Source organism: Triturus cristatus, chromosome 4_2, assembly GCF_964204655.1.
Source record: "Triturus cristatus chromosome 4_2, aTriCri1.1, whole genome shotgun sequence".
Lineage (NCBI taxonomy): Eukaryota > Metazoa > Chordata > Amphibia > Caudata > Salamandridae > Triturus > Triturus cristatus.
Window position 1 is genome coordinate 206,511,001 of NC_140586.1, and position 18,571 is coordinate 206,529,571.

At 51.2% G+C, this 18,571-nt stretch overlaps 1 protein-coding gene across 3 annotated transcripts in view; it reads right to left on the minus strand.

The window, feature by feature from the left end:
• RANGAP1 (Ran GTPase activating protein 1) overlaps positions 1-18,571 on the minus strand; it is a 368,213-nt gene that overhangs the window by 282,490 nt on the left and 67,152 nt on the right. For all 3 annotated transcript variants that reach the window (XM_085601202.1, XM_085601203.1, XM_085601201.1), the window contains one exon: positions 11,340-11,474. In XM_085601202.1, coding sequence (XP_085457328.1) covers positions 11,340-11,474 — 135 coding nt within the window. The remainder of the gene's footprint in view (positions 1-11,339; positions 11,475-18,571) is intronic.

An 18,571-nucleotide genomic window follows, 5' to 3' on the forward strand; every position in this document is an offset into this window, starting at 1 on the left:
TCGCTTCTATCCGAGCACAAATTGGCTTCTGAAGCACCTTACCCCTTAACGTGCCTAGCCGCGTAGCATTGACCAAGATGATTGTATTGCCCCGACTACTCTATTATTTTGCGAACATGCCTATGTATGTTCCCACCAAACTATTCCGCGAATTAGAGGTGCTGCTGCGTAGCCTCATCTGGAATAAGGGGAGACCGCGAGTGGCGCTGACCAAACTATACATGCCCACGGATTCGGGGGGCTTGGCGGTTCCTAATATGGAATTATACTACCTCGCGGCGCAGATGTAATGGGTGGCGGGGTGGCTGAGTGGCAAGCACCTCGAGGACGCTGCCTGGACACACGCACAAATAAATACGCTGTTCCACCCGATAACCCGCGCGCTATGCCCCTCCCAGATCTACCTGGCGGTGGCGCGCAGAGGTTTCCTGCGGTGCCTTCGTCTCACACACGCGACTACGCCATATGCCCCGAGTTTGCCGCTCTTGGGCATGCCTGGCCCGACGGGGCCGCTCACAGAGGTCCGCTTGGCTAGCTGGGAACGCGCAGGGGTGGACACGCTGAGTGACCTATACGCAGATGGCGACTTACTCACGTTCGCCAGCCTGGCTGATGACACGGCTCTCCCGGCGGGGCAGTTCCTACTGCATGCCTCCCTCTTGCGCACGCTCACTACTTCATGGGGCGACATCACAGTAGAACCTCCGACGCACACCTTCATACAATACTTGCATGTTATGGGTAATGGCTCGCACATCATACACTGGCTAGCACAGGCGCTGCAGGCACACTCGCAATCATCCGCATTGCCACTGAGGGGGCGCTGGGCGACAGACAGGGGAAGAGACTGGACAGACAAAGAATGGGCACTGATACTGGCCGGCCCAACCAACATCCCACGTAACCCCCGCTTTAAAATTATACAATACTACATACTGCAGCGCCCATACCTCGCGCCCGATAAGATTAACAGATACTTCTCGCGGGCAGACGCAGCTTGCCAGCGGTGTTCGCTACCGGGAGCGGACCTACTACACATGCTATGGCACTGCCCTGATATTCAGACATATTGGGACGACGTACTGACACTGCTCTCGCGCGACACTGACGGGCAACTGCCGCACACATGGGAAGCATGCATACTAGGGTTGTATAAGCGCACAAAGGATAACAAAGTGCAGGCACGCTTCTGGGACATGGGTCTTATAACGGCCAAACGCTTGCTCACTAAACACTGGAACGCCACGGCCCCCCCACACATCAGACTGAATATGCTACTTACCAGTATGCATCTGTTCTTGGCATGTAGGGCTGCTGACATTCATATCTGTGCATAGATCGCCGCCTAGTGTTGGGTCCGGATGTTTGCACGTTGTTGTCCTGGAAGAGTCCTCGAAGTATCCTTGGATAGGTGACTCCTCCCCTGGACTACAGTGCGCATGGGCATCCTCTCCATCCTCAGATTGTTTTTCGCCATTGTGGCAGTGATGGAGTAGATACAGAAAGTGATGACCATGCTATACAGTAATTCTGAGAGCTGCAGCTGCTACAGGCGCCGGGGAGGAGGGAGGGCGATATGAATGTCAGCAGCCCTACATGCCAAGAACAGATGCATACTGGTAAGTAGCATATTCAGTTCGAGGCATGTGGGCTGCTGAATTCATATCTGTGCATAGAATACATAGCAGTGCCCTCTATTAGCGGCGGCTACCCGTGCCAGCTGCAGCGGTCTGAAAAAGTGTCTTGAGAACAGCCTGTCCTACAGCTGCCTGCTGTTTTGACTGCACATCTACACAATAGTGTTTTGTAAATGTGTGTGTAGTGGACCATGTGGCTGCTCTGCATATATCATGCAGGGGAATATTTCCTAGGAAGGCCATGGAAGCCCCCAACTTGCGTGTTGAGTGGGCTCGTGGTGGAATAGTTAATGTGCGTTTTGCCTTTTGATAACAGATTTGAATACACTTAACTATCCATCTGGCTATCCCTGCTTTGGAGATGGCGTTACCTTTGTGGTGTGGGGCAAAAGCAACGAACAGTTGTTTTGTCTTCCTGAATGGTTTAGTCCTGTCGATGTAGTACATGAGGGCCCTCCGTACATCTAGTGTATGTAGTGCCCTTTCTGCAACAGTTTGTGGGTTTTGGAAGAAAACGGGCAGTTCAATGGTCTGATTCATGTGGAACTGCGATATTACCTTGGGCATGAATTTGGGGTTGGTACGTAGTACGACCCTGTTGGCGTGAACCTGAATAAATGGCTCTTGAACGGTTAGTGCCTGGAGTTCACCAACTCTTCTTAGGGAAGTGATCGCTACTAGGAAGGCCACTTTCCAGGTAAGGAATTGAATCTCGCAGGAGTGTAGAGGTTCAAAGGGTGGACCCATCAGGCGTGTGAGGACCAAGTTGAGGTTCCACATTGGAGCCGGTGGGTGACTAGGTGGAATGACTCGTTTGAGCCCTTCCAAGAATGCTTTGATGGCAGGCACTCTGAATAGAGAGAGGTGCTGCCTGGTTTGCAGATAGGCTGATATTGCGGTCAAATGGACACGTATAGAGGTGTACGCCAGATTGCATCGGTATAAGTGTAAGAGGTAACAGATGATGTTGTGGATGGATGCGTCCAGCGGGTTGATGTCATTATTACCGCAATAAATGACGAACCTTTTCCATTTGGCTGCATAGCAAGCCCTGGTAGTGGGTCTCCTGGCCTCCTTGATGATGTCCATACAGTCAGGTGGCAGGTTGAGATAGCCAAACTCTAGGACTTCAGGAGCCAGATCGCCAGGTTCAGCTGTTGCGGATCTGGGTGCTGAACCTCTCCATGGTTCTGCGTCAAATGCGCGGGTTTGATCCGCAGCCTTTGATGCGGCACCACGGAAAGTTCGAGGAAGGTGGTGTACCACGGCTGGCGTGCCCACGTGGGAGCAACTAGGACGAGTGTCAGGGAGTGTTGTCGTAGTTTGCGAGCCACCAGCGGTATCAGCGGCGCTGGGGGAAAAGCGTACGCAAATCTGCCGGACCAGTTCATCCATATCGCATTGCCCTGCGACTGCGGATGTGGGAATCTGGCGGCGAAGCTTTGGCATTTTGCGTTTTCGCTTGTGGCAAATAGGTCTATCTCTGGATGACCCCACTGCTGGAAGTACGGTTGGAGTACTGATGGGTGTAACTCCCACTCGTGCATCTGGTGGCTGTGTCTGCTGAGCAGATCCGCCATCTGGTTGTCCTTGCCAGGGAGGTGTTCCGCCATGAGGAACATGTTCCTCTGAATGGCCCACTTCCACATGTTCTGAGCCAGATGAGACAACTGCGGAGAGTGTGTTCCTCCCTGCTTCTGTATGTAGTACATGGCAGTCATGTTGTCCGTCCGGATCAACACGACTTTGTTGCACAGATGTACTTTGAATGCCTTCATGGCCAGGAAGATTGCCATCAGTTCCAGAAGGTTGATGTGCATCTTCTTCTGTTGTGTTGTCCATAGTCCCTGCACTGTGTAGTGGAGTACATGAGCTCCCCATCCCTGGAGAGACGCGTCCGCTGTCAGTACTATTTGCGGAACAGGCTCTTGGAACGGTCGGCCCTTGCAAAGGTTTTGTGGATTCCACCAATGCAGAGAGTTGTATGCCCGACCGCTCACCAACACTAGGTCTTTCAACTGTCCTTGAGCCCGATTCCAAGGACGTGCTAGGCACTCCTGAAGTGGGCGCATATGTAACCTCGCGTGCGGGACTATGAAGATGCAGGAGGCCATCATGCCTATCAACTGCATAAACACTCGCGCTGGAAGCGAGTGATTGGGTTTGAACTTGGAGATCAGCAGTTGTATGCTGTTGATCCTCACTAAATTTGGCTGAGCTGTGGCCGCCAGAGTGTCTATAGTCGCACCTAGGTACTGTTGTACGTGTGCGGGCTGGAGATGGGACTTTGGGTAATTTAGTGAGAATCCCAGACTGTGAAGAAGATGAATGGTGCGGGACATGTGGCTTGCACATTGCTGGGCTGACTTCGCTTGAACGAGCCAGTCGTCTAGGTAGGGGTAGACGTGTATATGCTGCCTCCGTAAATGTGCTGCCACCGTAGCTAGGCACTTCGTGAAAACCCTGGGCGCTGTTGTCACGCCGAAGGGAAGGACTTTGAACTGATAGTGCTGCCCCTGAACAGTGAACCTGAGGTATTTTTTGTGTGAGGGGTGGATGGGTATGTGAAAGTACGCATCCTTGAGGTCCAGTGTGGCTAGGAAGTCTCCCTGCTTGAGAAGCGGAAGGACTTGCTGTAGGGTGAGCATGTGAAAGTGCTCTGAAAGAATGTACTGGTTCAGGGGTCTCAGGTCTAATATAGGCCTGAGCGACCCGTCCTTCTTTGGAATTAAAAAGTAGAGGGAGTAAACCCCCGTACCCTGCTCGTGGATGGGGACGACCTCTATAGCGCCTTTTAGAAGCATACTTTGCACCTCTTGCTGTAAGAGCGTGAAGTGCTCTGAGGACATAGGACGGTTTCTTGGTGGTATTGTGGGTGGAGTGGAGGTTAGCTCCAGACAGTAACCGTATTTTACAATATCTTTGACCCACCTGTCCGTGGTGATGGAGTTCCACGTGGACAGGAACCTTTGTAGCCTTCCCCCGACAGGTGTTATGTGGTCGGGAGGAAGGGAGAGGGCGTCACTGCTTGTTCTTGGGGGAGGACCTGGTGTTGCCGTAGCCACGTCCTCTGCCCTTTGTACTGGAGCCACGATATCCACCTCGGGTGTTTTTATCGTAGGTGGTCTGTGTATTGCCTTTGTTGTACGTTTGTTGTGACCCCTGTCCTCTACCTGCCCCCTTGTTTCCGGGGCGACGAAAGGAGCCGCTCCGAAAGGACTGAGTTTGGAGGGCGCCCATGGACTTTGCAGTGTCCGTGTCCTTTTTTATCTTTTCGAGGGTGGTGTCAACCTCTGGGCCGAATAAATAGTCGGGGTTGACGGGCTGGTTCAGTATGTTGTTTTGTACCTCAGGCTTGAATCCTGAGATTCGCAGCCAGGCATGTCGTCGTAGCATGACGCTTGTGTTTATGGCCCTGGCAGCCGTGTCTGCAGCATCTAGTGCACATTTGATGGAAGCATTTGTGAGTAGCTGTCCCTCTCTGATAAGAATTTCTGCACCTTCTTTGAACTGGTCAGGGAGATGTTGGAGTAGTTGCTCCAATGTGTCATAGTGCGCTCTATCGTAGCGAGCGAGGAGCGCTTGAGTGTTGGCTATGCGCCATATGTTGGCAGCCTGGGCGGCAACTCGCTTGCCGGAGGTCTCTAGCACCTTGGACTCTTTGTCCGGGGGAGGAGCATCACCTGTCGTTTGCGAGTGTGCCCTCTTGCGAGCATTCGCTACGACGATGGAGTCGAGTGGCAATTGTCCTTTGATGTAAGTAGGATCCCCAGGTGCTGATCTGTATTTTTTATCAATCCTGGGGTTTATCACTCGTGCCCTGGTGGGTTCCTTGAAAATGTCCTTAGCTGGTTTGAGGACCCCCTTCAGCATTGGCAGAGTTTTTACATGTCTTTCTGAGGATGCAAAAGTGTCCATTAGAAAGTCATCCTCGATGGTATCTGAGTGAAGCTGTACCCCATGGTTATTTGCAGCACGTTCAATAAGAGCGTTGAACGCCGCAGTATCCTCCGTGGGAGATGTTTTTGCCCCATAGAGTTGTGGGTCCTGTGTATCGAGAGGTGCACTGGGGTCTGCAGGGTCGCCCCAAGTTTGATCAGGGTCCTGCTGGTCATCAGGGTCTGTGTCCACATGGTAGGGTGCTTGGTCATCCATGTAGTCCTCCAATGCATCTGTGTCGGAGCGTGTGGGGGAGAACCGGTGTGGATCCTGGTAGGAGGAATGGAACGGTTCATAAAGGAGAGGTTCTGATTCCACAGGCAGCTTCCTTTTTAATGGGATCCTGAAAGGGTCCAATGGCGGTTCCGAAGTTATTCTTCGGTCGTGGAGAATCATCCTGCCAGTGTCGGCGTCGATGACACGTGACGGAGACGTCTCGTCCGGTGGAACCGGAGTCTGGGTAACCCGTGTCCTGAGTTGGAACATCTTCGGGATTGTTGACGGAGGCAAGCCGAAGGTAATGTTGGCTGGCCCCGTAGAGGTTGCTGGAGCTCCGATCGGGCCGGAACCCGACGGGTCTTTGAGGGCCGCCGTGGTTTTGTTGCTTTGCGTCGCAGCAGGCCGCACTTGGGGCGTCTTTGAGGCTTTGGCACCGGGCAGGTTCGTAGAGCCGGGCGTGGATTTTTTCGGTGCCGGCGGGTCCTCGAGTCGAGGTGTGGAGGTCACCGTCGACGTCCTCGATACGTGAGGCATCGGCGTCGTCGAGGGAGCGACGCGAGGCGAAGCAGGCGGTATTGCCCTCGGTGTCGTTGGCGTCGGTAGCCGAGTAGGTTTCTCGGTGCCGATGGCCTTTTTCCGTTTGTCGACTCCGATGTCGCCCGATTGCAGTTCGGCACCGAAGTCCCTCTTGGTGCGGTCGGTGCCGACGCGTTGCGCTGGCGTCGAAGGCGTGGAAGGCCTCGATCCGACCAGCGCCACTTTCAGTTTCGGTTTCGTATGAACCGGAGCAGCTTTCGGTTTCGGTTTCGTGGTAGGGAAACCAGCTGGCTTATGCAGCAATGGCTGCCGCTGAACGTCCGAGGCCGGGCCCGAGGGCGGGGCCGAAGAACTACGGGATGGGTCTCGGGTAAGGCCCGAAGGCGATCCCTCGACCGGAGCCAAAGGCTGTGGCGCTGGTGTTTCTTCGGTTTGAACAGGTAGGCCTTGTTCATCATTGGAGCTACTCTCTTCGGCCCCTAAGGCCTCCTCGTCGTCTCCTACCTCGGTGTCGTCTTCACCTCTGTGGAAGAGTGACTCGTCGCCCTCGTCCGATCCGGGGTCGTGTTCGGAAACAGGAGTGGAGGGTATGACTTCTAATTCTTCGACGTCGGCCTCGTCGAAGATGTCTGTTGGGGCCGGTGCCGCGTGCCGCGCCTCGAGTCTCGCCGCTCTTCGGTTCCTTAGAGTCTTCTTGGAACGGAACCGGGCACAGGCCATGCATGTCGATTCGTCGTGGTCCGGCGAAAGGCATTTGTTGCACACCGGATGGACGTCGATGTGTGGGTACTTCGCATTGCATACCGGACACCTTTTGAATGGCGTCCTGGATTCCATCGTCGAAGTAGTCGATGGACAGGTAAATGCGAAAGAAGTCGGTGCTGAAAGTTAGTAAACTAACAAAATGCTATCGAAACCCGATCGATAAACAGTACCGACGCGAACTAAAGGCCTTTTGGCCTCGACCAAATATTTTCCTAACTTGAGCTAAGATAGCTCATCCGAACCCAATGGCGGAAAAAAACAATCTGAGGATGGAGAGGATGCCCATGCGCACTGTAGTCCAGGGGAGGAGTCACCTATCCAAGGATACTTCGAGGACTCTTCCAGGACAACAACGTGCAAACATCCGGACCCAACACTAGGCGGCGATCTATGCACAGATATGAATTCAGCAGCCCACATGCCTCGAACACTGGAAAGCCTTCTTCGTTAATTGGGCACAAGCGGAGAGTGCGGCGCTTCTTCGCGAGGAAACTGCGGGGCTTCGGAAGTTCCCCATCGTCCAGCTTTGGGATGACCTCCTCAAAGCGTTTCAGATGGCCTGCCAAGGCCGGGGGATAACCTGAAGCGACGGAGCTAGCTCCCGCCCCCCTCTGCTTGCCCCTGGTGGCCCCTACTTCCGCCCTAAATGGGACTGCTGCCGGGGATTGACCGCTGTACAGCTATGGCGCACGATCAGTGAACGCTGCTGCCACAATCTGAAACAACGCGCACAGTGCCTGGCTGAGGGCCCAGGCGGGAGGGCATGACCACTTCACCCCACCCTGGCGTTCCCTCTCTGGCAAAGTGGAGCACCCTATGCATCGAGAAAATAGGTGTGGGCGTCGGCGCATTGGGACTCCAGCCTGCCTGGCAGCCCCCTCCCCTCCCTCCACCGGCCTGCTGCTTCCTGCGCGCGCCGCGCAGTCCCGCTGTGCCCCACTCGACAGCTGCTAGCCCTTCCGCTCAAACGCCCCCGAAGCGCTACCATACCTAGCGTGCCCCGCTCACTGGTAGCGCAGCAATGATGACACACACACACCCTACCAGGGACGGGCACGCCCAGAGAATGCGGAAAGATCTTGCCCAGGGCACACTGTATTGAACACCAGATGCACCCCGACAATCAGCTGCTTGAGGGGTGTAGCGCTGGAGGGACGGATGCGCGCCACATAGCTCACGCATGGACTCGAATTGCGAAGCTGCAGACTGGATTCGCCGGATCTACACGTTAACACCTATGTCTCAGCGAGCTATACCGACACATCCTTGCTGCGCTCCGGCCCGCATTGCGAGCGCGATACTGACACTGTGCTGACCAGAGGCCTTTACACTTGAGGTCAGCCACGGTATCCTACACGACTCCAGATAGGGGCCTGGATGGCGACCGAGATAGCCGCGGTGTGGGCTGGAATTCAGCGCCATCCATTGTCGCTGATAACACGCATAAGGAACACCACAACAAAACACCAAAAAGCAACATAGACCTACCGTTTCACAAAGTACACACCCAATTCCTGTAACAATGCCAACCTGCACAACGCCGCCGGACCCCCGGGTTGCCAGGTGAATGGCTGTGTCCTACTGTCTGGAAGCACGGGTTTATTGTCTAACTGCTTTGACACCTTGGATGGTGAATGTACATTGTAGGATGATGAAACTGTGCACAATAAAGGTTTTTCACAAAAAAAAAAAATGGAGGTGTCCACTGAAACCCTGCCAGCCTCTAGTGTCCCTGCTCACTGGTTTCTGCCAGCCCCCCACCAGAGGCGCTGTTCTGACCACCTAGGGGGACAGCCATTTGCTCTCAGGAGTTCCAGAACAAAAGCTGTTCAGGAAGAGGGTGTAACACCTCGTCCAACAGGATGACCTGTTGATTAGCCTTCTTCGGCTGGCAAGCTTCGAAGAAGCTGCCGCCTTTGAATGCAAATCTGGATCGCCTCAAAGGAGAGGAAGCCAGCCCCCTGTCCAGAACCCCCTTGGCACCCGGACAGGCAGGAAAATTAGCTAGTCAGGTAGGCGTGTCACCCCCAGGCTAATACCACCCCTACGGTGGGCTAGTGTGAGGTGGACACAATTAATCAGAAGTAGCCATCTTTGTGATGGCATACTTAGGAATTCTGTGATACGGTTATGCCCACATCTCATGGTCATACAGGGAGGTATTGTGATCACAAGGGTCAGTACTTCATTGGCTACTACCCTATACTCCCCTAAAACCCTTAAATTCAGTATTATAGGGAGTTTCTGGCACCAGAGAAGCAGATCCTGATGACCTACGAAGGAGGACACGAAGAGCTGCAAAAGACTGAAGAGAGCATCTGACTTGCCCCAGCCCTGCTGTCCTGTCTACTGTTGTCTGTTAAACCTGCACCAAAGACGACTTGTCCTGCAGCTATGTGCCTCCAAAATCTGGGAAGACTGCCTGCCTTCAATAAAGACCAAGACCTCCAGATGAACAGCGGAACTGTTTCCTGTATCCTGCTGAAACTCCAAAACCCAAGACTCTGAGGCCTCCTGAAACAACAAAACCTGACACCGGGCAGAGCTGAAGTGGGCCATCGGTGTCAACAAGGTTCCCCAGCCCTCCAGAGCCCGAGTCCATTTTGGTCTCACCCCTCTTGAACCCCCAACCTCACCCCTCTTGAACTCCCCAACATCACCTGCAACCTCTGCACGGAGGCACCTGCGACTGCTCCCGGTAAGAGAAACCAGACAACTAAAGACACCTCTGCATCCGTCGCCCCTGGGCTGTGGAGAAGAGGACACGCCTGGTCCCCGGGAGTCCCTAAGTCTCCGAGCATTGCAAGGCCTGAGCCCACGTGCTGGTTCAGCCCGACTGGCTTCCTAGTCTGAGCCTGCAGCCTCTTTATGCAGTGACCTATCTCAAAGGAAACCTATTTGGCTCCCAGTGAAGCTTTGCACACTGCACCAGGCCGCCCCTGTGCCGCTGGTGGTGTACTGCTGGGGCTGCCTTGGAACTTGCCCACCACTCACCTTAACTTCTGTTGATTGGTCCCGTAAGTCGCAGTACTGAACCAGTTTGCAGAACGTTTTCTTCCTTCCATAGGGTAACATGACAGAACTCAAAAATTGCTGTGTCCACTTTTTGAAATGAAAAGAATTTATATTTTAAAATGTAATTTTCTCTGATGCACAAGTTATTTGCTGCTTTTATAAACTAGTGTGGATCTCCTTCTTGAGTCGTGTGTGTCATATATTGATCATTGTGTGTATTTTCACATGTCTTACACTCCTCTGTGTTAAGCCTAAGGCTGCTCGACCACACTACCCCTAACAGAGCATTTTGGGATTGCATAGTAAGCATTTGCCCACTCATAAGGGAACCCCTGAACTCTATACACGGTATATCATATTTTTGATACATCAGATAAAGAGCCAGCTCCCTACACCAGGTAATTCCCCCAAGTCGGAACCGGAGCTGCCTTCAAGGGAGAAGACTCAATCTGCAGCAGATGGCCGTGGGTGGTGTTCGCCCTCAACGTCGCCAGGACTGAAAAGGTCTGGTGTTTTTTCCAGCTCCTCCACAACATCTCAAGCCAACGTGCAAGACTGTTGTTAAGATCTTTTATGGAGCAGAAGGAGCGGCAGGCTTAGCAGTTAGCCTCGCTGTGTTTCGCCGACATTGTCGAGGCACACGATTGATGCATGTGTAGGCTACGACAGGCAAGGCACAGGAGGCGCTGCAATCGATACAGTCCTGGCTCGACCGAAATATTCAAATGTTGATATACAAGGGAAATAGAGGGACATGAGCGAAGGCAATACCGACAGAGGGAAGGTACCATGTGAACTGAAAAGAGCACCAGGACCGTGTCGAACCAGAGCACACGTCCGAACCAGACTGCGGAAAGAAAACATTCTAACAATGGAGTCGATGTCCATACTCATTATCACTAAAGGGAGTAGTCACTCTACATCGCAACGCAAAAGACTTTGCTGAAAAGAAAAAAAAAAAAACTTACACACATCCGGACCAAACACCTAGATGGTAGGAGTATGCACATCATGCGTATCTACAGCCACACATGCCTCGAAAAGTTTGTTTCCGAAGTTAAAATATTCACTTTGCTAACTCCTACGTTCATCGGCAGAGAAGACTCCTGGGTTGGTAAAAGCTGCTGGCAGTTATCCAGAATACGAAAAGTACCCCCCTCCTCCTCCCCCCCCCAAAACACCACCTAATCTAGTGGTAAGGATGATATCCAGATATCTACAACTTACCGTGAATGCCTCTGCAAGCGCGCTGGCACCATCGTTCTCCAGGCGGTTCCGGCCAGCAATGAAAACACGTAGAGGAAGGGGTTTGCCAACAGCATCTGATTTCTTGTGGCATTCGGTCAGGGCCGCAGCCAAGATCTGGGAAAGCAGCAAAAGAGAAACAGACATGATATTTAAGGAGTATTCTACACAGGGACCACACAAATTCGGAATTTGGTTTGCAATAGTGCAGGATGTGTAGGGTGCTAAGCTGGAATCCAAGTCACTTACCTGGATCAATGAGTCTTCAGTACTTATCTTCTATAGGGTCGCAAATTTGTTCAAACATTTCCTCACAGTCGGGAATAACTTACCCAGTTACAGGGAAAACAATCCAGCTTTGGAGGATTGTGTGTAAACTAGTTCCTGACAATCATCCTAGTGCGTAAATCAGAACTTGGCTGGGTGTTCAGTTAATTTCTACAAATAGGATTGTATGTGTGGTGAGCAGTTGGAGGACATACATTAAGGCGCTAGTTAACCAAAGAAGTGCAATTATCTGAGGGTGTTTTGTCCCGCAAATACTAGCAATTGATGGCTTTATAATGGGATTCAATTCGAATAGGCACAACCTCAATCTACAGAGGGGCCCTTTATGCAAAAAAAAATGCATAGTCCCTCCTATGACCAAGTTAAATAAAATATAAATGGAGGTGTCCTTGGGATGGACATCAAATGAAATGGCAGGGAAAGAATGTTAACTTACGAAATGTCTGTTACAGTTCTGATGATCATAAAAAAAATCTAAGTCTAGTGAAGATCCAGTTGTTACACAGGAGAAATAAAATCAGAGTACACTTCAAAAAATTGAAAGATCAGAAACACAAGGTTAAGGGCACTTGGTCTTTAAGAGAAATTAGGTGTGGCTCAAATGAGGAGGAAGAACTGTATAGTTGTGGATGGCGATTAATGCATCCAGCAACAATTGCTCCATAATGATGGTTGTATCTGAAGCATTTGCCACACTGACATAGCTTGCAGTGGTCACTTTTAAAAAGTCAGATGTTATGCTATCACCAGTTTGGTGCCTTTGCAAATAATGCAGCTTCAACTTGTTAAACTGCTGTCCAGGTTTTAACTTCGGATGACTTTCACCACTTATGGATGTGCATCGCACTGATAGCGGGCCTGACACATGGACACACCAACTGATATTGCCACAAGTGGGTTGACAAAGATGCATACATTTCTACTTTGATTCTTGAGGGCAGAATTGACCCAAGGCTAAAAAGGCTTTCAACAAATACACATCTTTGGAACTGACATGGTGGGAAGAGTTATTCTTCAGGAAGGTCTCTCTAGTTCCATGTCAAAGACATTAAGCTACAGATTTGAGCCGTTGCCAAGGTCAGTTGCTGATATGGTAAACAGAGGTGGAAGTTTAACAGCGAGACTAATTGACTTTTTGTTGTAAGCCAGCTTCATAGTCTGGTGAAGCTTAGACAGAAGAGCCTTTTACTTTTGAGAGTGTGCTGAAATTCTCACACATGATCTACTAACACCTATGCATTCTTGTGACTGCTCTCCAGAACACACTTATACAGAAATGTGGTCTGGCCTTTGTTTATATTGTACTTTAGTGTCCAATGAACCTTCTAGGAGAGACAAAGGCGAATACATTCTTCAGTAATCTCTCAGACTTCTCTGTACTTAGCACACAAACTTGCTTGGGATTCTATTAATAATCTAATGCCAAGGATGTGAAGTTATTATAAGGAAAAAAAAGGTACTTGCTTGTAACAGGGACTCTCCTTCTGATACTTTTCAATGATACACATGCTTGAATTATTCCCGGTCGTCAGAATGGGAACACCCATTAACTGTTAATAGAGCAGTTTACATCTACTCTAACATTGACATCAGCGTAACATTTACATCCTAGCCAAATCATTATAAATGATTTTAACTCCAGCCATTCAGAAGCATGCACCCTTAGGTGCTCCCTGCTAGAGGCTTCCAACCGTCAGATTTTTCTTAAGCCATCATTAAATGTTGATATTAAAAACAACCCTACGACGGGGGGGGAGGAGTAGGGTGGGTCGCATGTCAATTCATTTAGGATGCCAATGCTGGAGAACGAATAGTTTCTTACCTGTCGGTGTAGTTTTGCAGCTTGAAGATCTTTCTGGATTCACTATGCTGTGCATTATTCCGCGATCTGGTGGTTGGGTCCGGATTCGTAGTCTTTCTTTTTTTTTTTTTTTTGTAGCCCAGGTGGGCGTCGACGTCCCACCATTTGGTGCACCTCTCGTGACGTCGTCGTGCTTCCTGCGTAAGTCCCACCTTTGGGGCGCCATCTTCGGGTTCTTTTTTCCCTTTTTTTTTTTTTTTTTTTTTTTTAACCCTATGCGTTCTCTTAATTTTCCTTTTCCAATTTTCTTTAGTATTCCAATTATTCTGTTCTTCCTTGTCCTTCCACCTCCATCTCCATCCTCATCTTCCTGGCGGAGGTGGGTGGGTTCGCTAGTGAATCCAGAAAGATCTTCAAGCTGCAAAACTACACCGACAGGTAAGAAACTATTCGTTTTGCAGCGTGAATCTTTCTGGATTCACTATGCTGTGCATAGACTTTGTAGCGGTTTGTTATCTTTGTGGCGGCTGGGTGGTAGATGAGTGTTGGCTGTTGAATATGTGTTGAAGCACCTTCTGTCCTACTTGTGCTTCCTCGTTCATCTGAATGTCCAAGCAATAGTGCTTAGTGAACGTGTGCACTGAAGCCCATGTTGCCGCCAGGCATATGTCTTGAATGGGCGTATTTGCCAGAAAGGCAATAGTTGCTCCCTTCTTCCTTGTGGAGTGGGCTCGTGGCCCATCCGATAGTTCCTGCCCTGCTTGTTTGTGGCAGAATTGTATTGTCAGTGCAATCCATCGTGCAATGGTGGCTTTTATCACGGGTCTACCCAGGAAACTAGTTGCAAAGGAGACAAAGAGCTGCTTGGTCTTCCTGTGCTCTTTGGTCCTCTCAATGTAGTGCATCACTGCCCTTCTAGCGTCCAGAGTGTGCAGTGCTCTTTCTGCGCTTGTCGTGGGGTTTTGAAAGAAACTCGGTATCTGAATTGTCTGGTTCATATGGAATGCCAACACCACCTTAGGCATGAAGTGTGGGTCCGTTCTTAGAACCACCCTATCCTTGTGAATCTGTATGTAGGGCTCTTGCAGTGTCAGTGCTTGCAGCTCGCTCACTCTGCGCAGCGAGGTTATCGCCACCAGGAAGGCTGTTTTCATTGTCAGCATTTGCAGCGTGGCCTTGTGGATGGGCTCAAACGGCGCCTTCATAAGCTCGGTTAGGACCACGTTGAGGTTCCATGTCGGCGGCAGCATCCTCTTTGGTGGCGCAATTCTTTTCGCCCCCTCCAGGAACCTCTTTACTACCTGTGACGTAAAGAGACTTCCTCCTCTCTCCCCTCGTGTGTAAGCTATGATTGCCGCTAGGTGTACCCTTAGGGAGGATGAGCATAGATTACTTTTTAGTAGGTGTGTGAGATATCTAAGCACCGTTGACTCTGTTGTCATTTTATTCTGTAGTTTATTTCTGCTGCACCATATTGTGAACCTTTTCCATTTCTCCCCATAGCATTTTCGTGTTGTAGGTCTCCTTGCCTCCCGCAACACTCGCATAGTGCTTGGAGGTAGGTTCAGGTGCGCAAACTCTAAGTCTTCAGGAGCCATGCCGCCAGGCTGAGGCTCTCTGGTTCTGGGTGCAGGACCTCTCTGTTCTGCATGGAGAGCAGGTCCTTTCTTCTTGTGAATTTGTGAGAAGTGCCTTGTGCCATTTCCACTATTTGAGAGAACCATGTCTGCCTTGCCCAGTGCGGTGCTACTAGGATCAGTGTCATGTTGCTGGTCCTGCACTTGTCGAGCACCCTGTGTAACAGCGGTATCGGTGGAAAAGCGTAGGCAAATGTCTTTGACCAACTTATCCTTAGGGCATTCCCTTGCAATTGCTGTTCTGGTTGTCTGGATGCGAAGTTTTGGAATTTTGCATTCAGGCGTGTTGCAAACGGGTCTATTCTCGGTGTTCCCCACCTTTGGAACAGCCTCTGCGTTTCCTGTCCATTGAGCTCCCACTCGTGGGATGCCGATGTCTGTCTGCTGAGCCAGTCTGCCTCCACATTGTCCTTCCCTGGTAGGTGTATGGCCAGCAGGTCTATCTTGAGTGGGATGGCCCATTTCCAAATTTCCTGTGCCAGAGAGGAAAGGGGGAACGATTGTGTCCCTCCCTGCTTGTTGATATAGAACATGGTAGTCGTATTGTCCGTCTGTATCAACACTTTCTGGTTGTATAGCTGATTCTGGAAGGCCTTCAGGGCTAGCAGGACAGTCTTCAATTCCAGGTAATTGATGTGTCTGACCGCATCTGCCGGAGTCCACAGACCCCTCACCCTGAGTTTGTTCATGTGTGCTCCCCATCCTATTTGTGATGCGTCCGTGGTAATGGTCACAGTTGGGTTTGGTGGTTTCAAGGTCTTTCCTGTAGTTAAGTTCTCCCTGTTCCACCATGTTATCTCCTCCTGCACTGCGTGCGTAACAACCACTAGATCCTCCCAACTCCCGCTTGCTTGTGACCATTGCTGTTGCGGCCATTCTTGGAATGGTCTCATGTGAAGCCGTACACTGGGGACTAGGTGGATGCATGACGCCATCATCCCCATGATCTTGCTCACTGTTCTCACTGTCAGAACTCGCCCCTTCTGGTAGAGACGCGTCTCGTTCAGCAGGGCTATTGTTCTTCTGTCGCTGGGCATCACCGTTCCGTCTATGGTGTTGATCTTCGCCCCCAGGAAGATCTTCACCTGTTCTGGTTCTATCGATGACTTCCCCCAGTGTATCGAGAACCCCAGGTTTGTTAGTGTTCTTGTCACCCGTTCTGTGTGCTCCTCGCACTTGTCGCGAGTGCTTACTTTGACCAGCCAGTCGTCTAGGTAAGGATACACATGAATCCCTTCCCTTCGTAGGTACGCTGCTACTGCTGCAAGGCATTTTGTGAAAACCCTTGGGGCTGACTTTAGGCCGAATGCCAGGGTTGTAAACTGATAATGATCCTGGTTGATGTTGAACCGTAACAGGTTTTTGTGTCGCCTGTTCATTGGGATGTGCAGGTAGGCGTCCTTGAGGTCCACGGTGGACATGAAGTCTCCGCCTCGTATTTGGGGTAGCACTTCTTGTAGTGATGTCATTTTGAATTTTTGCGTCTTTATGAATTTGTTTAGGAACCTTAGGTCCAGGATGGGTCTTAGTGATTCGTCCACCTTTGGTACAAGGAAGTAGTTGGAGTACACTCCCTTGTTCCTTTCTCTGCATGGCACTGGTTCTATGGCCCTCTTTTTCAGTAGTTGAAGTGTCTCCTCCCTGAGTTGAGCAAGCTCTTGACCCGAGCGCTGTCTTCTCTTTGGTTTCTTGTTTGGAGGCCTTTTCTCTAACTCTATGCAGTATCCGTGCTGTATGACGTTGAGAACCCATTTGTCTGAGGTTATTTGTTGGCATTGTTGAAGGTAGAGGCCCAGTCTTCCGCCTACCGGTGGTACATGCTCATATGCGCTTGTTTTGTGTAACCCACTTGGTGTTCTTACATTGCGTTTCACCCTTCGGGGTATGCTGTGGGTGAGCGTCCTTTTGTGTGGGTAGTCACTTAGATGAGGGTTGGTCTCCCCCTCTCCTCCTTTGGCCACGTCCGTTTCCTCTCCCTCAACAGGACTGGCCTCAAGGCTGGTACTGCCAGTTCTGCTTCTGCTGTCCCTGCTGGCTGTGACTGTCACCCTGCTGCCCGTGCTGGAATGTCTGGTGCGACGTACCCTGCTGGCTTCCTCCCCTTCCGTAGGGTCTCCGATTTGGGGTGGCTCTTCGCATTCCTCTGAATTGCAGGGCCCCCATGGATCTTGCGGTCTCATTTTCCTTTTTCAGTTGGGTGAGCTTCTCGTCCACAGTTTCCCCGAACAGCGTTTCACCGTTGAAAGGGGTGTTCAGTATGTTATTCTGGACTTCCTGCTTGAATCCAGAAATTCTGAGCCAAGCATGCCTCCTTTCAGTGATCCCTATGGCCATCAGTCTGCTCGAAGTTTCCGCCCCGTCCAATGCAGTCTTGATGCATGAGTTGGCGATATTCTTCCTTTCCTCCACTAGATGGGAAGCTCTTTGACGGTACTCTTCTGGGAGATGCTTGACTAGTTACCCCATCTCATCCCAGTGCTGGTACTGGTGTCTGTTCAGTAGCGCGTTTGAGTTTGCCATGCGCCAGTGCATTGCAGCGTTTCTTTCTACCTTCCTTCCAGTGAGGTCCATCCTTCTGCTCTCCTTATCAGGAGGTGGCCCAGAGGTCGCCGGCACATTGGCTCTTTTCCTGGCCGTGGAAGCAATGATGGAATCTGCAGTGACCGATCCCTTGATAAAGGAGGATCCTGCGAGGAGTGCTTGTACTTCTTTTCCGTTCTGGGTGTGATGGACCGGCATGTTCCCGGGTCCTTAAACGCCTCCTTCCCTTGGTTTATCACGCTTTGGAGCATGGGGAGGAACTGGCTCCTCGTCTGGATGGGGAGCAGAGTTTAGAGTAGAAAGTCTGCTTTCGGCTTCTCCTCGTCCAATTTCACACCAAAGGCTGCTGCAGCACTCTTGACGACCATGCTGTACGCCCCGATGTCTTCAGGCGGCAAAGGCCTCGAAGGATACGAGTCCACGGGCTCTTCGGGGTTTTCGGTGTCGATGTCCTGCCATTCCAGCTCCTGACTCGTCGACGGCGCCGAGCCGTAGAACGACTGCTGATCCTCTTCATCACCTTCTCCCTCATAGTAGGTGCCTTCTTCCTCCTCTTCAGGACCTCTCGACTGCTCTTCGGCGTCGAAATCCCCTTCTTCCTCGATTTCAACGACATCCGTCGACGGGACCATTGGGATTTTGAATTGTTTCATTCTGTCGTCGAACTCCTTCTTCCTCTGAAGGATGCTCTCCATCTCCGCCTCGAGCCTTTTCTTTTTCTTTTCCATGCTTGAGATGTGCTCGGCGTCGACCGCAGGTCTCTTCGACGGAGCTTGCGTCGACACGGCCTTGTCTTTCGTCACCGAACGTCCCACCTCGTGGGTCTGTTTCGACGAACTCTGCCTCTCGGCGGTCTTCGGCACCTGGGAGTCCTTCTCGAAGGATCCGCTCAGCCTTTTGTCCTTTGAACCACTGGCGGACGTCGAAATTTTCGGCGCCGGTGTTTC